This window comes from Larus michahellis, chromosome 24, assembly GCF_964199755.1.
Source record: "Larus michahellis chromosome 24, bLarMic1.1, whole genome shotgun sequence".
NCBI lineage: Eukaryota > Metazoa > Chordata > Aves > Charadriiformes > Laridae > Larus > Larus michahellis.
Window position 1 is genome coordinate 1,062,302 of NC_133919.1, and position 22,616 is coordinate 1,084,917.

At 48.9% G+C, this 22,616-nt stretch overlaps 1 protein-coding gene across 2 annotated transcripts in view; it reads left to right on the forward strand.

Annotated features, from left to right (window-relative positions):
* VPS45 (vacuolar protein sorting 45 homolog) overlaps window positions 1-22,616 on the forward strand; it is a 28,741-nt gene that overhangs the window by 1,714 nt on the left and 4,411 nt on the right. Inside the window, exons 4-14 of one of the 2 annotated variants that reach the window (XM_074566441.1) lie at window positions 523-602; window positions 1,109-1,177; window positions 1,433-1,570; window positions 1,766-1,876; window positions 3,182-3,316; window positions 3,657-3,770; window positions 4,513-4,680; window positions 8,255-8,413; window positions 9,183-9,290; window positions 9,594-9,715; window positions 17,231-17,362. In XM_074566441.1, coding sequence (XP_074422542.1) covers window positions 523-602; window positions 1,109-1,177; window positions 1,433-1,570; window positions 1,766-1,876; window positions 3,182-3,316; window positions 3,657-3,770; window positions 4,513-4,680; window positions 8,255-8,413; window positions 9,183-9,290; window positions 9,594-9,715; window positions 17,231-17,362 — 1,336 coding nt within the window. The remainder of the gene's footprint in view (window positions 1-522; window positions 603-1,108; window positions 1,178-1,432; window positions 1,571-1,765; window positions 1,877-3,181; window positions 3,317-3,656; window positions 3,771-4,512; window positions 4,681-8,254; window positions 8,414-9,182; window positions 9,291-9,593; window positions 9,716-17,230; window positions 17,363-22,616) is intronic. The other variant, XM_074566442.1, reaches the window with a different exon arrangement.

The following is a 22,616-nucleotide window of genomic DNA, read 5'->3' on the forward strand; positions in this document are numbered from 1 at the left end:
TGAACTCTGGTCCTCCGGCGCAGGTATCGCTAGGGGAAGACTCTGGTACATAAGCTGAAGTGGCCTCTAGATGTCATTGCCGCTCTGCGGTGGAGGAGCCCGGCTCTGGAAGTGGTGGCGGTGACCTGCAGCAGAGCTGAGGAGCTCAACAGAGTGGCTGTCGCTGTGTTCAGCCACTTAATATTGGGTTTTTTACATAGTATTGCTTATCTGGGGAGATATCAGGCCAGGGAGGCCATAGGAGAGCCCCACTGCCGCATCCCACGGGGTGTCGAATCCATGGCTGACCCTTCCATGCTGCATCACCTGCTGGATATTGGCACTGGGGGCAGAAAGTCGGACAGGGAGTTAGCTCAGAGTGTCCGTGCGAGGTAACCTCTGGATTATAATGTCTGTTCTATTCTATGATCGCTGCTGCGATCTGCTCCCGCTGCAGGAGAAAATCTGGTCATTCTGTTCTGTGGTGGTGCGTGTTACCTGTCACCCGCGGAGCCCGACTGTTCTTTCACTGTTTTCTTTCAGATTTCAGTAACGTGATCAGCAAGAGTGATGTCAAGTCATTAGCTGAGGCTGATGAACAGGAAGTTGTGGCTGAAGTTCAGGTGAATTTTGAATATTTTAGATAAATCTCCTAATCCAAAAGAACCGGCAAAGTGAAGGGACAAGGTGTGGCAATGAGAGGACTCTAGTCCTTGAACAGCGTGCAGCAGCACTCTGCCACAGCCTAGGGTGGAAGAAAAGATGAACTTACACGTGGGATTAAAAAGTAAAAGAAAGAAAAACTCCTGTGTCCCCTGTTTCTCCCTCCCCTCCAGTTTTCAGAGACACTCCTGGTTCTGCTGTTTCACAAGGCTGCTAGGTGCTTGTGGCATAGACGAAGTGCTACGCACTTGAAAAGTACACGGGAGAAATCGGCAGTGGGGTTGTCCACAGAAGCGTGGGGATTTGAGAGGTTCGGCGTGGAGGCAGGAGAGATGAGCAGAGTCAATGAGTGCGTGCAGTGTTTAGGATTCTAGCGTTAATGTGGCTGATGCTGGTACACAAACTCTTTTAGGCTGAATACGGGTTGGCAAGAAATGTAACTGTATTTGCTTTCACTTGTTGGCAGGAGTTCTATGGTGATTACATTGCAGTGAATCCACACGTTTTTTCTCTCAACCTCTTGGGCTGCTGCCAGGTATGAAAAAAGCTGGTGGTCCTCCAGGGCCGTGGTTTTTATGGCTAATGGGGAGATCAGTAGCCCCAAGAAGCTGGGTGTGGCGGGGGGCTGCCCAGCAGGGAGGCTGGGGGATCCGGACTGTGGCCTCTGGAGTACCTGCTCCTCCAGTCAAACTGTAGTTCACCGCAAGACTTTAGGACTTAGAAATAAGAGTTGATGTGAGAAGGAGTTTGGGGACGGCGCGTCCGTACTAGCTGCAGCCTCTCCTCCCAGGGTCGCAGCTGGGACCCGGCTCAGCTGGCCAGGACGACGCAAGGGCTGACCGCTCTGCTCCTTTCTCTGAAGAAATGCCCCATGATTCGGTACCAGCTCTCGTCTGAGTCAGCAAAGCGACTTGCTGAATGCGTGAAGGTATGGTGAGAACCTACAGCCATGCAAAATAAGTTCGGCAACGTGCTTAAATTTTGTTTAATTCTTCTACATATTGATCTGTTTGAGAGAAAGACCCTTTTTCAGTTGATTTGTTCACCTGTATTCAAACTAAGAGTAAACATTTTCCAGATACACATAAAAACAAGTGGCTTTTTTTTTTCCTTTTCTCGACAGCAAGTAATCACGAAAGAGTATGAGCTGTTTGACTTTCGGCGCACGGAGGTTCCTCCTTTACTTCTCATTCTGGACCGGTCTGATGATGCCATCACCCCGCTTCTGAACCAGGTGAATCAGCTCACGGTGGCGCGGGGGCTGAGATAGGAATGGGAGATCTGGACGTGCACAGAGCCCTGGGGCGGTAGCAGCAAGTTGCAGTTCACTCCCTGGCAGGGCATGGTTTAAAAAGGTAAAAAGTGCTGCCCCTCTGCCCCTGTTCGGTTTGAAATCCCTCTTCTATTATCGTGGTCTGATTTTTCAGGCAGTTGGGCGCGGATTGTGTGTGCTGGCTTCAGTGGCAGATGTAGCCAGCACCCGGAAAAGCAGGCCACTTCCCCTTCTGTGAGACACCTTCCCATTTGGAGTGTCTTGGCCGTGTCCTTTCCAAGGGTGTATCTGTACGGCTCTTTGCCAGCACATGTCCACAGTTATTGAGTGACCTCGCACTGGCGTGTTTCTCCCTCTGGGTTATTGATGGGTGGCAGTATTTGCTGTGTAGCTGTTGTGATTTTTTTTTTCTTTGCTGTGCTGCAGATTCTGGCAGAATCGATTTGTCTCCTTTCCTTTTGGTGGGACACGTGTAGACACAGGTCGGGCTGGTGAGCAGGCAAGGACCGGAGCTGCCGCAGCAGCAGCCAGCGCTTCTCTGACGCTGGTGCTGCAGGAGCTACTGGTGATACTTGTGGTACTGGAGTGATCTGAGGGCAGAACCCCAGTTCACACCACACTCAGCCCAGGGCACCCAAAGCATTATCTGCTCTGCGGAGATTTTCGAACCAGAAGAGAGATTCAGATGAATGTAAATGGAGTGTGTAGCACGTTGGTGCTCTGAGGAGCTTTCCATTTTCTCTCTAGATTAATATTAGTCTTCCCAGGATAAATATAGTCACTCACTGATGTGCAGAAACACACACTCCTACTGCTGCGTAAGAAGCAAAGGCGCATGTAGGAAATTGTACAGTTACCTGTGGAACCTCTGCAGCCAAAAATACGTGTCCCTTCATAGCAGAGGAGGGGGAGATAATGGTGGCAAACAGAATGGCTTGACCGGGAATATTAATCCCCATTGCTCTGCTTTTTGGAGAGTCGTGTCTTTTGAATGTGCCCACAGGACAGGTGGCTTTCCTTTGTGTTTGCACCAGTGGCTCTCACCACGGGGTGCCCGTCTGCTATAATGTCACAAAAATAACATTTCCTTCTTATCATAATGTTCTGGCAAAAGTTTGAGAAATGCACACTTTGGATCCACTGTGTGTTCCTAGAGGCACCTAAACTGGCTTTTTTTGAGTCCAGCCTGAAATCCATTACTTTTCCAACGCAGTTTGTTACCCTACTGAGGTCATCATTTGCCTTTCTCTTTCCCGTCCTTGTTAGTGGACGTACCAGGCCATGGTTCACGAATTGCTGGGGATTAACAACAACCGCATCGACCTCTCTCGGGTACCGGGGATAAGCAAGGATCTCCGCGAGGTGGTCCTGTCTGCCGAGAATGATGAGTTCTACGCCAACGTAGGTATCTCAGTGGGGATCTTCATGAATAGATCAGTTTGGGGATCCGGTTCCATTTTTGCTTTTGACACGTAAAAGGAACTTCCAGTGACTTTGAGCATCAGGGTGGTGATGTACTGTGTAGTTTATGCCAGTGGTGAAAATCAAGCAGCATCTGACATCAAATGTGTCCGTTTTATAGTTTTCTTCCAAACCCGGAGCAGCGGCAGAGCTGCTTGCTCAAGCTTGGCTCTCCAGGAGACGATGTGCAATGGCTCCTCAGTGTTGTGGGCACAGAGTGACACCCTCAAGGCTCGTGTCAGAACAGCTTTCTCTCAGATCCCTGTCTTGTTTCCTGCAGAACATGTACCTGAACTTTGCAGAGATTGGCAGTAACATCAAGAATCTCATGGAGGATTTCCAGAGGAGGAAGCCTAAGGAGCAGCAGAAGCTGGAATCCATCGCAGATATGAAGGTACAGACAATCTACACGTAACCTACCGGACTTCTTAAATCCCGTCCACTGCAGGGTACTGCAGATCCCTGCTGTCTGTACACTGACAGTCCACGCCACCAGTACGGCAGTGCACATCCCTGCTGTCTGTACACCGACAGTCCATGCCACCAGTACAACAGTTCAGATCTCTGTGCTGTGCTAGTTTTGGGGAGCGGGAACCTCCTTTTTGCCCTGTGCTCGTTACAATGGCTGTTCACACGTGGATAAGCCATTCTGCGCCACTGCAGTGCCATCTACAAGCCTGCTCGTTCTGGCTGCTCTCGAAGCTGCTGCTTAGAGCCTGCCGGAATCCCGAAGCCCTACAATGGAGGGTGTAAGCTCTGGTTTCAGTACTTCGCTTACTCCAGTGTGGCTGTGTGGGCTTTAGAGCTGAGCTGGGTCACTTGGCAACAGCTCAGAGCACAGGCTATCAATTCAGTCACTGCTCAAGATTTAAAGAATCCTGGCAACGTCTTTGGAGTTACTTTTCTTATCCTTTTATTGTAAGAGTAAAGAAAAAGTACATCCCTTCCAAAATTCACCTTTTAATTGGAGAAATCCTGTGGGCTGCTGGGATTGGGGTGCCCCATCATCCATACGCCCGCACTGGTCTTGCTTATATGGATGGAAATGAGTTTATACAATATACGGCTGGGTTGCACACATCCACTGTCTCTTGCTTTTACTTCAAAGAACCGGTTCTTTGGTTTCCTCATTGTAGGCATTTGTGGAGAATTACCCGCAGTTCAAGAAGATGTCAGGCACGGTGTCCAAGCATGTGACGGTGGTGGGAGAGCTCTCTCGACTGGTTGGCGAGCGGAACCTGCTGGAGGTGTCTGAAGTGGAGCAGGAACTGGCCTGCCAGAATGACCATTCCAGTGCTCTCCAGGTACCTCGGGCTCAAAACCTAACCTTGATCCTCTGTCTGAACCAAGATGGTTTGATCCTGTAACTCCCCTCTTGATGGAAGTTTGATGCTGGGAGTCAGTGGGAGTTCTGCATGCAGATCTCCTGCGGGGTTGGGATATTCGATGTTAGAATTACTCTTCTCCTCCCCGTTCAGTTCAGATGGGGATGAATCATAGTTAATAACTGGCTTGAGAAGCATCTTTGCAAATTCTGTCTTTACATTTCACAATACGACATTCCTTCGTTATATGCAGTCAGTTGGTTTCTGGCAAGCTGCCTGTGCAGGCAACCAGTGGAAAAAAAACCTTGGACCCCTGTGCAGAAGCTTGTTGTATTTGCTGGGGAGGAGAAGAAATGGAATCCATGAAATTGTCTAAACCAGACTATTCATTGAGGTGCTGCCTTTTACCTTTTTTTTAAATTATTTTTTTAAAATAAAAACCAGTGGAAAGCCTCTTAGATAAAAGATTTCTTTGGCAGAGGACTGAAAAAGCCTAACAGAGACTTCTATTATAGCTGAGTATAGACTGGAGTTTTGACCCCGTGCTGGCTCGTTGGATTCCATGACCTGACCTAGTATCTGACAGCATGTCGATAGTGATGAATTGTGGCTGCTGACTATTCAGAGAAAATAGCAGTATTGTTGAGTGTGACTGTATTACAGCAGAGTTCAACCAGCGACTCGCTATTAAAAACCGATTCCTTAATTTTTTATAGCTAAGGTAGCAGTCACACCATATAATGGACTCCTTTACACGATACTGGAGAAACAGTTTGACTAGAAAATACAGATAAGCATCTTTAACAGATTTAAAATACACGTCGTCTTTGCCTCTCTTATTCTGTGCTCCAAGTGGGTGGGTAGGGGCTAATATTAGACTCTTCAAGTACCGTGATCTATTACCAGATCCTGAGCTGATGTGAATCAGTATAGGCCTGCTGAAGTCATCGCAGCGATATAGATTGGTGAGCATACAGATACGATCCGATAGCTTATATTTGGTAGAATTTAGATGACTAAGTATCGAAGTGGGAAGGTAGCCATGAAATGCATTTGCTGAAAACAGCCTCTGAGGTTCCCTTGCTATGTCATTGTTTCTAGATCAAGCTTTTGCAGTTTCGAAGCCAAATATTTGAGTTTTAATCCGTCATCCCATCGTGTCTGTGCTGTGATCTGTTACTTCTGATATTAACACAGCACAGAGCATTAGTGTTGAAACTAATTGGAGATCGTTTGCCATCGTGGCATTGGAGATCATTTTGGAAAACGTAGGTCTACTTTTTCCTGGGGCGGTGAAGAAAGGGATGATGTGCACTCCTGGTGATGACGCAGTTGCGTTACCAGCTCTGCGGGTAAGAGTGTACGTGGCAGTGCTGGAAACTGGACAGACGCGGGCAGGGCAGCCCCCAGCGAGCGCCACACTCTGACGGCAGGGTGGTCACAGCAGTTCGCCTTGGTGCTAATTCAGGTCTTGGTCTGCACTAACCAGGTATATCTGCGGGTTTTAAAGCAGAAAAGCTGCCTGCAGTTTGCTTGCAGCCGCATGCCTGAAGGGCTCTATTGTATTTCCAACTGAGACCGACGGGGAGACATGTAGCAGCCGGGAAATAAATGCAAAACTATGGAACTGCTCTCTTTCTCCATGAGAGATCAGTATCTCTTTAGCTGCACCGCCCCAGGCTGCTCCCTGTTGCAGTTTCCTAATGGCAGTGAAGGGCCAAGACCACAGAAACAATGAAGAATAAGCCAGTGCCGGAAATAAAGACAGAATTGTTCTCCCACTGATGTAACTTCAGCAATTGTTAATTTCTCTGGTGGCCTAGGGCCCCTCAGTACAGTACATTTTGGTTATTCTTCCCCTGGTCTCTTATTAATCCTGACATCGTACATGAGCCTTGAGAGATGAATGGGCGGTTTTGAATCCCATCTCCTTTGATGGACAATGGCTTTTCTGTTTTACACGCTTCCCGCTTATAGAGGCATTGCCACCGCGCTGCCAGCACAGGATCAAAAACCTCGCAAACAAACATCTCCGTGGGACTCTGTCCCTGCCCTCTCAGGTGAATTCTTGACCTTACCAAGCTTCATGGTAAACTCCTGTTGATCCTCCCCAAAGCCAGGGTTTTATCCTGTATTTTTGTTACTAGTCAAACAAATGACAGCAAATAGAGCTGACTCAGCGGGGTAAATAACAACAGTTTCACACCATTGTTTCACAGCTGTTTGCTGGATGTTTCTGTCTTGCCTATCTGTATTGGGAGGGTGGGAGAATCTTGCAAAGATATGCTGGGATTTTTGGAGTGTGTGAAGGTCACATTCGCTTACAGAGTGGAAAAAATCCTAGCTGGTTCCGTCCCGCTCTTGGAACTGCCGTTTCTGCAACTGTAGAAATGGCAGCTCCTCTGCTCCCGTGCATTTGAGCTAGTTCAGGCTGATTGTTTCGCTTTAATGTTCAGCACAGGGAGAATTTCAGGCTTTGCTGTGTCCTCAAGCATCCGTCCAGCCCTAACCAGATGTCTGCAAACGCATCTGGCAGCCGATGCCTGTTCTTTGAGATCCATCTCAAAGCTCGGAGTTAAGAAGCCGATTACTCCCACGGCTCACCTGAGCTACCAGCCGGGCTCTGGTGGTCTTCTGTTAACGCCGTTATCTCAGCGCTGTGACTCCACACGGTGACTGAGGGGATGCAGAGAGGAAATAAGCGCTTTGGGTTGTAATGAGGAGAAGCATTTACATGGCCAATTGTCACTTTACACAAGCGATTCTATCCCGCCTGCAGGCCCTGGAGGGTACATGTCATGCCCCCGTGGTTCTGAAACTTTTCTGGGAAGGGTCTGTGCTTTACCAGGCAGCCTCTCTGGGGCACGCAGCCTTTATATTTACGATGGTATCACGTAAAAAAAAAAGTAGTCATCTCCATATTAGAAGTAATAACTTCAGATTTCTGTATTTACCTCCAGCGCTGTAATCTTTCTTTTCCTTTTCATGCCTGAATTCCTTTCCTCCTTTGCTTCCAAGTGCTTGATACTCGCTCCTGCACTTCTCACACCCAAAGGCTGTCTGAGGATTCCATGCTTTTGCCCTGCACCTTCCAAAAGAAAACAGAATTTGTGTAATTGTCCTAGCTCTTTTTTCTTGACGTTTAATATTGCGATGGAACTTGTGGGCCAGTTCTGGCTCGGCTCAAGCTGGAAAGGGAAGGGCAGAGGTTAAAGGTTTCTCTAAGTGCCTGCTGGTGTTCCCTGCAGGGCAGGCACACAGTAACTGGAGCTCAGGCCGCAGAGCATTATGGAGAGTTAAGAATGGACAACAGAACTGGGTTATGAATTCCCAGCTTCATTAAAAGACCCCAAAGCAACTTGCACTCCATTGTACTCCAGTAAATCTAACCGCAGAGCACATAAGAAGCTGGGCTCTGTTGCTTATGACACGATTTAATTCTCTTGCATTCCTCCTGCATGCAATTTTGTTGCTAGGCAGTGGGCTTGATATTACTCTGATTTAAGGTCCTTTGAAGGGCTCTCTGCTAATACTGCCGTCTGTCTTGCTGCAGAATGTGCGTCGCCTCCTGCAGAACCCCAAGGTGACGGAGTTTGACGCTGCCCGGCTGGTGATGCTTTACGCCCTGCACTACGAGCGGCACAGCAGCAACAGCCTGCCGGGGCTGATGGCAGATCTCAGGAACAGGGGGGTGTCAGAGAAATACCGAAAGGTAACTAACTGCAGCGTTGCTCCTTCAGCCGGACGAACGAGTGGGACAGGAGGACATGGAGGTGGAAAATCACTGTGAATTGCTGTAAAGCTTGCCCACTTTTCTGTTGAATTGCACTGCACCTTGCGGAAAGAAGCCTGAGCTTGGCTGGGGCCTGCAGGTGTTACTTTAAAAGGCATAACTAATTACTTAATTTCCATTTCCCAAATCAGTGATATTATGAAGGATTGAATAAAGCAGAGATGGCAGGCATGGCAGGAGTCTGCTAGGATGGGTGTGTGGCATGTAAACGGGGCCCGGAACATGCTTCGTTTCTCCTTCTCCGCTTCCTTCCCACCCCTTTTCCCCAGCTCCTGCTGAGTAGGCAATAGCTGCTGCAAAGGGCTCTGGAGACTGTGAAAGGAGCCTGGCTGGGCGGGAGAGGGTGGCAGTGCTTGGCAAACGTAGAGAGCAGCTGGAGAGGAGGTGGAGAAGCAGGATGATGTCATGTTGTGTGGAAGATCTGCTATCGCTGCAGCAGACGATGGAAATGAAAGCCTCCCTCCTTCTGCAGGCAGTGTCACGGCAGGCTGACTCGCTTGGTGGATGTGGGGAATAATTCATCTCTTCCCCCTTCCCTCCCTCTGTGCTGCATTATCTGCTCGGGATCAACCTCCCCGACTCCCTGCTTGTCACTCCAGTACCTCCATTGAGCCTAACTAGACAAAAAACTGCCTGGAAGCTGGTTTCCCAGGTTAACAGGCTTCTGGTTCTGCCTCTCTCTGTACAGCTGGTGTCGGCCGTTGTGGAGTATGGAGGGAAACGGGTCCGGGGCAGTGACCTGTTCAGCCCCAAGGATGCTGTAGCTATCACCAAACAGTTCCTCAAAGGACTGAAGGTATGGATCTGCCACAGATGAAACAATGGTTTTAGTCAGCAGTCACGGAGCAGGACTTGCATGCAGTGCAGTGCAGTGCCACGTGCTGTGGATTTCAGAGATTTAATCTTAAGTGCACTGGGCTTTTAGGCCATAATTCTCATTGAAGACAATGGGATTTAGTTACTGAAAAGCCCCTCTAAATCTGGACATCAGTGGTTAACACTTGCTGGAAGCAGCAGATGATGATGTGCCATTGCTGATCTCTCTCAGCCTGCTGCCATGCTGTATTAATTCATAACAAGAGCTTCTCTTGTGCTGTAGGGTGTCGAGAATGTGTATACGCAACACCAGCCTCTCCTGCAAGAGACACTGGATCAGCTCATCAAAGGGAAACTCAAGGACAGCCAGTACCCCTACCTGGGTCCCAACACTCTCCGTGACAGGTATGTGGGGCAGAGCCTGGAACTGAAATACATCTGCTCCTCCCATGCTGCCGCTTGCGTTGTTGTTTGCCTGGAGATGAGCAAAACTTAGGCTTGGCAGAGAAATGACTTGCTTCTGTAGGTCTGTCTTGTGTTCTCAAGTAGATGCCCTGTAGAGGGCTATTAAGACTGAATTTCGGCTGTCTTTTCTTGCTGGCCAAGGTGTGACATTCCCATTGTAAGGCCTCAGGTAAAGGATAAAGCCATTGCACCAAGCTGCCAGGATGTTCACATGATGGATTTCAATATGCCCCCTAACTTCACTCCATGCCATCTGGCGTTTATTTGTAGAGTACCAAAAATAGTCCAACTGCAAGCTCTTCCTCCTGAGCCAGTTACTATTCCTGATGAGGATGGGATCTTGCTGAATATGGCTAATAACTGTAATTGAAAAGAACTCTGGTTCTAGCTGAATTTGCTGGAGCTGAGCTAACCTGTTGTCAAAGAAGTCATTAAGGGTGACGATGGGGCTCAGAGTGAGGGCACTGACTCAGAAGGACGATGACAAGTTGTCCTTAGCGGGCATTCTGTACCAGTCACTCCTTTCTTTGGTACCGCCATTTCCTTTCTGTAAATTAAGCTTCTGCCACGTATTGGTTGGGTATTTTTTATGCCTTCTAGTGGTAGTGTCCTTTGAGAAGAGCCTGCTGTTGCTCTGCTTCCTTTGGGTGATGCGTGGTGAGGTGTCCCAGCGGTTCTCTGAATCTTCTCCAACGGCTGTTAAATGCCCCAGGGTTCTGTGAAGATGTTTTACTTGCAGCATTAGAACAATCGTCATTCCCTTCACACGCCGTGTTTTATTGGCTTTTTTATCAGCAACTGCCACATTTTTAGTGAAGCAGAAAATAAATTCAAGGTGGTAATTCTCAACGAAGGAGGCGACTGTTGCAGGGCAGCGAGGGTTCAATGAAGACCAGACAGTCATTTGGAGCTGGAGAGAAGGAGAGCTGGGGACCAGGGCTCAGCAGTGTCAAGCGGGTGGGAGCAGCAGAAGCACGGCAGAGGGCGAGCGCTTGTGGCTGCTCTCTGTGAGATGCACGCACACGCTGCTCGTCCTCCTTAGCCCTGCCCCGGGGCATTGCCATGCAGCTGATGAAAGCAAAAATGGGGTTTGTAGCAGGGAGGCACCTAAATTCCACGCCAGGCTGACAGCAGGGGACGTTAATAATTTAATTTATGGGTAAGAAAGAATTATAGTCATACAAGAAACAATTTGTTTGTGTATATCCCTGATAGACCAAAAAAGTATCTGCCTTACTCCAGATTTTCCCTTTAAAATAAAATGGGGTATTTTGGATAGAGTGGATGGGTGTTTTTAATAGGTGTGAATTATGAAGGCCCTGAGCAACAGAAATGCTGTTTCCCCTGTCCTTGAAACCAGCTCGTGACTGAGGTGGATTTCAGCCCAACAAAAAGAGGTTGAAGGATGGGATTGGTGGTGAATCCGCGATGAGACCTCCAGAACAGCAGTAACTGCATCCAGGCATCCCCGACCTGGGTTTGTTCTCAGCAAACTAGAACCAAATGGTCTTCTGACCTTTACCTTCTCTTTTTCAGTTCCCACTGACATTTTCCTGAGCTGTCTGTCACTTATATTTCTCTAAGTGTTTCCAGCAAAGAGTACAGCAACCCGCCCGAGAATCCTGCTACAAAGAACATGCAAATAATTATCTGGGGGAGCGTGAGAAGGGTTTAGTTCCTACCTCAAACTGACGGAAAACAGCAGTTGGATGAAGGGAAATGGAGTTTGCACCTCCCTCCCTTCTCTGCAGTGGCTACAGCCTTGTCACTTGGCTAAAAGGTGTGAGTTTTTCCCGGTCTTCCGATGGTCTGGGGTTGTCCTTGGGACAGTGGCCGGGTCCAGCGGTGCTGCTGCTGGGTCAGATGTCTGCAAAATGATCAAAAGCGTCAGGGCACGTGGTTATTAGGGTTGTTTCCTGATGGGAATGGTAGATCTTGTTGAGTTTAAGATGTAGGACCCGTAGGAATGAGGGTTTGTAACTGACAAAAAATGGGCACCTAAATACTTCTCTGTCTGGTCTTTACTTGCCACAGCACTGCGCTCCCTCTGAAGTACCAAGAAAATGGGGGCTCATCTAAAGAAAGGGCTTTGTTATCAAGTTTGGGAGAAAAAGACCACTTGATGGTTTTTCCCTTCGTGCCAAACCAATTGAGCGAGGAATTTAAATTTAATAATTTCACAAAACTCGGTATAATAAATCACAGCCCAAGGCAAACCGGGCTACACTGTCTTCTCGCTCTCTGCTTTCAGAGGATGGTGTAACCGTGATTGGCAGCAGTTCAGCAGAAGGTCAGGGCAAAAGGCTTTGTGTTTTTTGATCAAAGGGACGCAGTTGCTTGAACAGCAAAGAATTTGAAAGGATTCTTTTTAACTATTTCTTTCTGTATTAAACATTGCACTGCTGCAAGGGAGCTTCTGCTCCAAATTGGCAGCAGTGGAGGGAAGGGGCATCTTTGCAAAGCGCTGAGCGGGGTTCTGAGGAGAGAGCAATAAGCAATTCTGCTTTCTTTTGCTTCTCCTTTATCTCCTGCTGTTAAGTGTCACCCGTGTCTGGTAAGCCCGCAGCCCCTCTCACCTTGCTGCTGACTGCACTAGCCAGAAAAGCTCCTGACGCCTCCCTCCGTCGCAGTGGTCCGTGGGAGCCCCGGCTGTGTTACACGCCGTGCGAAATCCCTCCCGAGGTGTGTGACCCCGCGCTCTGCTCCCCAGAGCCTCCCCTTCGGGAGGAGCTTTCGCTTTGTTTATGCTTTGACCGGGGATTTTCTCTGACGGGGCATTTGTCCTGACCAGGCCAACCGGTGCTTACCTAAGATGGCAAGAGTCCACCTCTCACAAAATCAAGGTTGCCATCAGACCACAAGGCAGCTCCGTCGCTGCGACAGTTCTTAAAACCAAACATGGGTCCTCAGCGTTTTGCAGGAACCGGGCAGCAGCCCATGAGTCCGCAGTAGGAAAAGGCGCCCCGCTCCCGGGGCATCCAGGTGGGACTCGCCTTGTTCCGTGTCTCTCTCAAATTACCACAATTACTTACCTGCTTACTGAAAAATCTTGGAAAGACTGAAAATCTTGGAAACCTTGTCTGAAAGCCCATCAAAGTTCTGACTTAAACGTGGAATGTGAGAACTCACCTATATCTAGTTTAGAGTATTCCGTGGCTGGACACGGTCTTTCTCCCCCTGATTTCGTTGAGGGGGAAGTTCCCGTTGACTGCTTGAGGAGAGGAAAAATGTGGAGCCATTTAGAAATGTCTGTAGCTGACACACATCTAGAGGGATGGCTGAGGTATCTCCTTAGGCAGCGAGTATGAAATCTCCTTTTTTGGAAGCATTGGCTTGCAGCATGTGATGTGGAATTGGCTGTAGGCTTTTTCATCTGAGCTCACACACGCTGGCCTAAAGATTAGGCAAAGTGGCGCTATTGCTAAATCATATGTATTATCTTGTGTTTAGTATGGCTTGTGTTTTGTGGATTTTTTTGAAGGCAAAACTCTGACTGTGTCCTTGTTTGTTCAGGGAAGTTGCTTTTTCCTCCTGTCTGAAGCGTTTGAGCGTTTAGCTGTTAAATTGGCAGTTAACCCGAGGAGATACATAGCCACATCCACAAATTGGGTCTGAGGCGCGCAGCAGCTGGAGCGAGCGCTGCTGTAGATTGCCTTCCTGCTAATCCTATAACAGTCTTGGGGTTTCTTCCTATTCCAAAATTGCTTATTATTTGCCCTTGATATGAGCAGTAATTCCCTGGGCACTTCACGAGAACACCAAGATCCCTTTGTTCCTCCTGTGGCAGCCTGTCTCTGCGTGACTTCCCTCGCTCCCGCTCTGTGCGAAACCTGCGGGGTAAATGCCGGAGGCTTTGAGCGACGCACCCGAAGTGGGAGAGGGGCTGTGGTTCTGCCCCCACTCCCCCACGCCAGGCTTAATCCTGTAAGAAAGGCAGCAGTGATACAAAAGCAAAAATAAGCACGTTCTGTGCCGCACTCCTGTTACTTCGCAATGACAATGCATGGGAAATAGTGGCAGACCAGGGTACAACGTCCAAGCTGGAGGTTTTCTTACCTCAGACCCCGCATCTCGGAGGAATTACCAGTTTAGTTTGCAGCCCAGCGTAGATATCAGCTCTCCCGTGTTTGGATTCTCCTTCTTTCTGGATTTCTCTATCTGCCTGGCATCTTTTTAGTATAGGTTTTTCTGGATATCAGTCGATCTGTTCCTCTCTTTGTACAAAGATTCTCCACCGCGACAAAACCTGCTAATACGCAGCGACAAAGCCGTGCGTGAGACATAACCCAGCCTCGCTGATCGAGGATGGCAGAGAGATGTTATTGTGGTTTGTGATGGGATCACCAGACCGTTCTCTTTCCTGAGCTGGATGGTGCCAGCTGCTTCATAAAATGTACAGAAATGACTTAAAGGGCAAAGGAACCATTTTCTTGCTCTTGTTTTGTACAGCACCGAGCACAGGGGAATCCTCGGACAAAGCTGCGCGAAGGCCTGACTTCAGGGACTGTTCAGTGCATCGGTGATGTGGATTTGCAGGGCTGGTGTCATGGGGACAGTGAAAGGCGACGGCAAATTTAAAGGCTGGTACACGTTAAGATATTCCAGAGGAGCATATGGGAGCTGGCCACGCGATGCCAGCACCTCAGTTCCTTAGGTCTTTGATAGTTCTAACCAAAAATGCATAAATGATGGTACCAGGTGGATTTCAGTCTGCACGAGGCCTCTCGGTAAGAAGGGGCCTGGTTTGTTGCTTTGCTGCTCCAGTGATGCGGTTACTAACGGTATCTTAACCCTGTGGGTCCCACCTGAGTGTTGGACTTTGGGGAAATGCAGCTTTCTCAGCCCAAAAGACATTCTCCCTGCGAAGCGCGGTGTGGCGTGGCCTACTTGGCACACCTTTTACATGCAGCATGATAAAAGTGGGCTTGTAGAGATTTTAGGTATATTTTTTCTGACAACTGACAGCAGCTTATCAATTACTTCATTGCTGTGTGTTCCTTTTCCTTTGATTTCCCTCCCCAAAATACTCGGGCACATTTGCATCCAGTTTCCAAAGCCATACGCCTCAAGTGACAAGGTACAGCACGCTTCTGTCCCCGGGGGCTGGCTCAGTGACTCGCGTTGTCACTGGGGTGCAAAAACCTCCGTCTGCCTTAGTGAGATGCTTGAACCTGCAGAGCCTGACCGCGCGGTCGCTATATATAACCTGCTTATCTTAGGGCTGCGGTGCAGGTTTCACAGGCTGTTCCCGTGCAGGGGACAGGGTGCAGCTCTGTGGGGAGAGACGGGCTCGGGGAGGGGAGGGACGGTGGCACAGACCATGTGCCGGAATCCCAGGGCAGCACTGCCTGCAGCTCTGCTCCTGGCTGGAAGGGGGACATCACCTGCAGGGCAAAACTTCTTGCTCTGTCCAGAGAGCGCAGGCACAAAGCATCTAATAGAGCACGTTCACTATTGCTGACTTCTCTACAAAGGATTCTACTCTGAGCCTTGTTCCTTGCAAGGAAGGTACACGGTAAACTGCAGCTGGAAGTCTTGGGCATTATTAGGATTATTATAGTCCCCAAGGATAACAAATGGTGTAGTACCTGCGGAAGAGCTGTATTGAATGCAACAGCTTTTTCGCTGTTGAATTAGCCATGCTGTGTGTCGCCAGAGGGTACGTCTGGACCGATGGGGTTCCCACGTTCCGGGCATGGAGGCTGCGGTGTTCCCTCTCCACCCCGCAAAGGGAGACGACGGCACCTTCTGCAGCATCTCTGAAATCTCCTTTCGTCTGCCCAAATCATGTTACGCAGACCTAACCCAAACTTTCTGAAAAGACTTACGATTTGGAAGGCTCTTGCTAACAAAGGTCACTTTGGGAAGGGGTGTGTGCTTATCTTTTCCATGAATTTTTCTTAGAATCATAGAATTGTTGAGGTTGGAAGGGACCTTTAAGATCATCGAGTCCAACCTTTAGCCTACCCTGACAAGAGCCACTTCTAAACCATGTCCCTCAGTGCCCCATCTACCCTTTTCTTAAACACCTCCAGAGATGGTGAATCCACCACCTCCCTGGGCAGCCTATTCCAATGTTTAATAACCCTTTCAGTGAAAAAATGTCTCCTAATATCTAATCTAAACCTCCCCTGACGTAACTTGAACCCGTTTCCCCTCGTCCTATCACTTGTCACCAGGGAGAAGAGGTCAGCCCTTACCTTTCTGCACCCTCTCTGGGGGCCGGGAGGCAGTTGTGTGGATCTGATGGCAAACAGGCTTGTTCTGAGTGTCCCACACTGACGGGGGGAGCAGTTTTGCTCTTGGTAGCACTGTCTGTTCAGTGACACCAGGAGAGAAGTCCCTGATGTTCGTCCTTCCGCTGTGCGCGTTGCTCCTCTGGGCAGCACCGGGTGCTGAGGGCTTTGCAGGTTGGCTTCTCAGCAGGGAGTCACCAGAGACACCGGGTCCAGCTGCGTGCCAGGGTCGTCCTGGTCTCATGCTCCATTTGCTTTGTCAGTGATGCAGAGCTGGCACAGAGCAGATGAAGGCCTGCTGCCTCCACCGCTGCAGCAAGAGCTGTGTTCTAGCAGGAGTACCTGCTTGGAGCGCAGAGATGAGTTTTGAGACTGCAAAAGAAAGTTAATTGTGTCGAGACTTGGCTGCTGTGACCCAAGCGGGTGACTGACGGGATGAGATCCTCACCTTTTCGCTCTGGGTTGTGCAGAAAGCATTCTCTCAGCTTGTCGGTGGCAGCAGAGCTGATCTATGGGTTGCTGTCATGGTTTGGGCCGGACTCGCCACTGAGATGAATGACAGAGCAGGACAGTTGCGAGCACATTCTGCTGTCCCTGGGAGTGGAAACTTCAGTGACCGGGGAAGGTGGTGCAAGGAAGGTGCAGAAGGTGGAGGGCATACGGCTGGGTTTGTATTTTGCCAGACGAAGGCACTTCCCTCCTTCCGCCGTTTCCCCTCCTGCTACTTCTCTGTAAGATCCTGTGTTTCTAGGCTGGCTCAGGAACGTAACCTCGGAGGTAAACTTACAAATCCCAGGAGTTCTGTAATCAGCCAGCAAAACTGCAGCTGATCCGTGCCCTTCAAAGCAAGCCCGAGAGGTCTGAAGCACCGCTGTTGTCCTCATTTGGCTCCTGAATTGATCTTAATTTAACAGCCGCAGCAGCGTCCCGATCATGCATTAAACATTGGCGTATGTGTCATGGTGGAGCTCCACAGGGATGCAGCGTGGGGGTGTTGCTGAGGAGGCTGTTAGGGACCGTTAGCACATTGTGTAAATGTTTTAAAAGCGATTTAATGGGCTACACATTGTTGTCAGCCTTGAGCCCAGCACACCGCAGAAATGAGACATGGTCTGGGGAGAGAAACCAACAGCATCGTTGCCTCCACACCCGTGTGTGGTCCAGGATTTATTCTCCTGTTTTGTCTGATCCCTTCTCAACATTTGCGTCTTTGTTGCAGGCCCCAAGATATTATCGTGTTCATCATTGGAGGGGCAACTTACGAAGAGGCGCTGACTGTCTATAATCTTAACCGCACCAACCCGGGGGTCCGGATCGTCCTGGGTGGGACCACGATCCACAACACAAAAAGGTAATAACAGTATTTTTTACCGTGGATTCTGTGTATGTAAATCTGCTGACGTGAACAGGAATTTGCGACGCCTGAGGGATCTTCATCGCGCAGTAAAACACAGAAACCTGTGTAAATGGTTGGAGCCCAGCTCTGCTCATTATGGCTGAGGGACACATTACCAAGCAGAAGGTTTAATGTGCATTTTTCTGATTTCAAGTGCAGGGAAGTAGATGTGTAGAGGTTTTCCTGCTTATAATTCACCACACACTCTAATATGAATGAGAAGCCAGCGCAGCATGCAGGAATTCAAAACTGACTGTGGTCTTATTGCTCCTGGTGAAATCTGGAGCAACGGCATTTGATAGCAGCGAAGTTAACGTACCTATGATTAGAACCGAGCTCTAGGATTACACTGCTAGCAGGCTCCCTGCCGCCCACAAGCCTGCAGAGCATTGGCTGGGTCTTTTGCGTTTCTCCCTGGAGAACGGAGCTTTCTTTACTGGTTTGCCGTACGCTCCGAGTTGCCTTTCCTGGGAGGCCAGACATCTGTAAGGGTTTAATCCCTCCTGGAGCTGAGCGATGCCGGGGAGCACCGACCACGCTGACCCTCATTGATCCTCTCGGTCTCTGTCCCTGGGGTGTCCCAGCAGCTGCCCGGCAGAACGGGAAGGGCTTGTTTTGGGCAACGCTGGTGGTTTTTCACGTCCCCTGCACTGAGCTGAGTGAGCCATTCGTAAGGGTCTCGATCGGGATTTACAGAGTCAGACGGCTTGTACAGAAACCTGCAACCGTTTTGCTGTAGCTGCCCAAAAATTCCTGTCAATGTGGAATGCCTGGTTTATTTCCTGTGAAATGTCTGGTTTATAAATACAAATCATGTTTCCTGAACCCAAATTATTCATCTGAGTAACTGAGCACAGGTGGAAATTCAGACCAGGTTGTGGATTGTTTCCCATCAGCACGACTTGTTGCTTGCCAAGCAAAGGAGCAGGAATTCTTTCAATACGTGCCTTGCTCCTTTCCACCACTCCGTGTGCCCCCGTCGTGGCCAGGGGACGATGGGTTATGGGAAGGAGGGTAGGGCAGGAATGTGACAGGTGACCCACATCCCTCCCATGTGTCCCAGCAGGACGCGCGGTGAAATCTAAGTCCTGGGAGAGTCCCCGGCTTTGTCCAGCAGCTGCTCGGAGCTCAAAGGGAGCTCCCTGCTCTGAGCTGGGGTGGAAGGAGAGCTCCGACATCACCGCCTGGAAACGCAAAGTACAGTCCTGCAGCAGGAGGGAAAAGTTACGCTGCTCAACATTTGGGATGGAATTTTCAGAGCTGCGTAACAGCTTTGGGTGCCTGAGCAGTCTCCTGGAGTTCAGGAAGCACACGCTATTAACACCACAGGCGTATGTCAGAAATACAGCTGTCAAGCACTTCATTGATCTCAGTTACTGACAGGTGGACTCGAGTGTAGCGAGCAGGCTAAAAAATGGCTTGGTTTTCAGGCCATATACGTGCATTGCTGCTGCATCAGAGTCCGGTGTGATATTTATAAAATCCTTGCACTTTTGCCCTTCCTTTTCATGCCTGTAAGGGATCTTCAGGCTTCAAAGCTGCCTGCACAGAAGCAGTAACAATTCCCTCGCAAGGAAATCCAGTGGCTCCTATCATCACTTGCTCAAAAAACTGCCCAAACCCTCCAAATTCACAGTGCCCGCTCTGAAATTTGGCCCATACTTTAGCTTAGTGTCAGATGATTGGAAAGCTGCTGAACTGATGCTAGCCCAGCAGCAAATTGCTTTTATGAACTGGGTTACAAAGGCAAGTCTGTATTAGCCCACATATCGACCAATTCCTGCCCAAATTACCCAGCTTCCTCAACCTTCTGCTTTACAAAGTAGCCTTTGAACTAAATCCTGGTTTAGCCAAGCCTAGAAATAGCAAGAAAAAGAGACCCGCGGACACAGCAGCTGCTCTTTGTTAAACAGAGAGAAGTTAAATAAATTGTCATCTTGCAAGGATGCAAAAAAACCTGGTTCATATTCAGCCTGGCATCCACTGCAACCTCGTGGTCTCCCCCCATGCGTTTTGAGGCTGATTTTGACATCTACCAACACGCCCGCATCGAACTTTTACCAGCATCTGTGCTGCGAACCTGGATGGTGCTGTCATCGCACCACGCTGAACACAAAACCCAGAGTAAGTGGTAAGGAGGTCTCTGGGATGCTGTAGTTTTTCACACCGTGTTGGAGGTTGAGACCTGCCCCAAAAGTGTATCGGTGCAGCAGATTCAGCAAAAACTGTCACTGGAAGGAGGGGAACAGAGAAGACTCACCAGTCTTTTGAGGAGAAGGAAAGCAATAACGTGGCGAGCAGGAGGGGTGGGAGGAGGCGGTTTGAGCTTTAGGTTGATGTCCCAGCTCTGCTGTTGACCTGTTGGGTGACGCTGGGCAACTCTCTCCTTTGTCTATATGCACCAGGAGGTCTCTGAGCAGGGACCATCTCTTACTTCTGCTTTATGAAGTTCCCACTTTATGAAGTTTGGGATTTGCAGCTACGTCGTTGGGCTCCGCGTCTTAGATTTGTGCTGTAATGAGTGACGTTAGCTAGTTAGGGCTTCTGCCGCGACTACGTTTTGGCGCAGTCTCTGAATTATTTACAGAAAAACTAGGATACTGTATCAAAATTTGCATTTCAAAGAATGAAGTGAAAAAAAAAAAGAAAGAGAAAAGAGTGTTGCTTTTTAAGGTCTGACTACTCCAGAGTCCTGCCCGGGAACTCCTGATGGGGACCATCGAGGGTCCCATTCTAAATAGCCCTGCCCCAAATGATTTGCCTTTCCCTAGTGGCTTGAATAAGATCTCCTAAATGATGAGAGGCCACCATCATAATAATAATATTAAAAATCAGAACTTTTGAGTCAGTAATGTCGCGCCCTTCCCAAGGGAAGGCTGGCCCGTCGGCTCCCATACGCACAGGAGGAGCAGCCCGGGCAGCGCAGTGAGCCCACGTGCTCAGGACACCCGAGAAATGGAAAAGTTTCCCCTCCAACAAATGTTAACTGCAATTCCAGCAAGGGGCGTGAGGGTCACGGCTATTTCAGCAAACACACCAAGGTGTCTGATGTGAGGAAACCTAGATTTTATTGTCCTGACTCCTCCAGTAATCCACTGGCCTTCCTTTAATGAACTGTTGCTTATTTCTGCTGGATTAGGGTTGATATGTCACAATAAACAAGGAGATTTGTATATTAATGCGCTGAGCAGCCCGTGTAAGCACACTAATCCTGTGCTTTCATTGTTCTTACCAGTCCAACTTAAATTGTGATCAACATCTGCGTTTATAGGGTGGGGGGTGGCTTAAGGGATATCCATTCCGCTTTTTTACAAAGCGGGAGACAAACAAGCCTTTGGAGCTGGTTATGTTGTTAGAGCTGTATATTTGCGGGAAGCTTATCTGTTTAAGAGACCATCTGCATTGTCCAGTGAATCTACCCTAAGTAGGTGCTTTGAAGTGGGGGGGTGAAAAATACTCCATGTGGGGGATGAGAAAAGCAACATTCCGTGTTTGCAAAGAGGGTCCCAGAGTGGGCGTAGAAGGTATCTCCTTAAAGTTTCCTTGTGCTGCACGGTCATGTCACGGAGAATCTGTCCCTGTTGATCTTTATGGATTTGTGTCCATACAGATGCAGAATAGGGGCAGGCATCTAATAACAAAGCTCATCTCCTGAAATGAGGCGTGTAGTCTGAGGGATTCTGTATCAATAAATCAGGCTGCAGAAGCTGGCAGCCTCCGCTGTAGAGTTTATTCCCCTATTTGAAAAAATCCCAGTGGTTTTACAAGGTATGAGAAAAATTTTGTTGCTTGTCTTCCCTCCTCTACCTCTAACAGATAAATCCATGTAATGCACCTATTCCTTGGCCTCTGTCCTGACATCACCCAGCGAGGGGGTTGGGAATGCAGCTCAGGTCTTCTGTTCCTGGCTGCAACCGAGAGCTGGGAGAAAAAAATGCATGAAAGCAGCAGGGGGGCTGAAAAGTCAAGTGATGAAAGCCAGAGAAATGCAGAAATCCAAAGATCAGAAAATCTCTTTGATTGTGCGCGCTCAGTTTGGCTGCAGCTGAGGCCGTAAATCTGTCCCATCTCAGTTTACTCAATTCTTTTTTTCCCTCCGTTCCCGTTAACAGGCAACCCTCGCGCTGGTAAGTCTAGGAGGGTGTACAGATACGCGTTTGGTAAGAATCTGAGATTCCTTGAGAAACACCAGCAGGGTGGAAAAAGCCCTGTTGTTGTCAAGGAATTTTCAGTGTTTTTCTAATCAAACCAGATTGGCTGCCTCTGGTACTTCTGAAATTTTGGCAGCCCTACTAAAAATACTTCTATTATGACTTGATTGCCAAAAAGGCAAAAAAACCTTCCTGGACGCGTTCTCCTGCGTGACGCAGCGCCATGCCTGGCGTGTGGGGTGAAAATGCCACATCTGCCCGTTTGATGCCGTTCTGCAGCCACGCCACCGCATCCGGGCACCGGTCAAACCACTCTATAAACGAAGACCTGAGCGTAGAGCTCCTGTCTGGCTTCTTTCCTGCAACATAACAAGCTGTACTGGAGGGGCTGAAAGGCTGGGGATTATTAATCATAGGTTCTTTAAAAAAGACATATGTAATATGTATTTAAATTGTATTTATGGTGAAAGTGAGAGGTCTTTCTTGACTTGGTGCCATTCCTTAACTGACCATAGCAACATCTGTAGTTGCCTGCAGGAACCAGATAAATTTCGGAAAAACTGGAGTTAAATCTGTGGGTTTTCCGTTGCTCTCCAAAACACTCTTTAAGTTAACATTTGTGGAGGGTCACGAGATCTTAGGGATTAGGGCAAGGAGAGAAAAGCAAAGAACGTAAATACCGGACTTCAAATTGAAGAAGTCAGAGCTTCTGATGTGGCTGGCAGTGCCTCCCGACTGCTCCCCTTCTCTGGGCTGGAAGCTAGGAAGAAGTGGCTCTGGCTTCCCCCGCTTCCTAAAGAAAATTCAAAGTGAAGGAGCTGATTCCTTGCTGTGGCAAACGGTTTCACCACCAGTCCCACAGGCAACCAGCTCTGATCTTTGCCTGCACGGGCAAATGGATCTCAAAGAAATTCAGCTGGGTTTGGAGGAGAAAGGGTTAACAAATGATCAATAATCGGCTAAAAATGGAAGATGAAGACCAGGAGGAACATCTGGCGCATGGGGCTGACTCATCCAGAGCACAGGTTAAGCCCAAACCTGCTGTGACTAATCCAAGG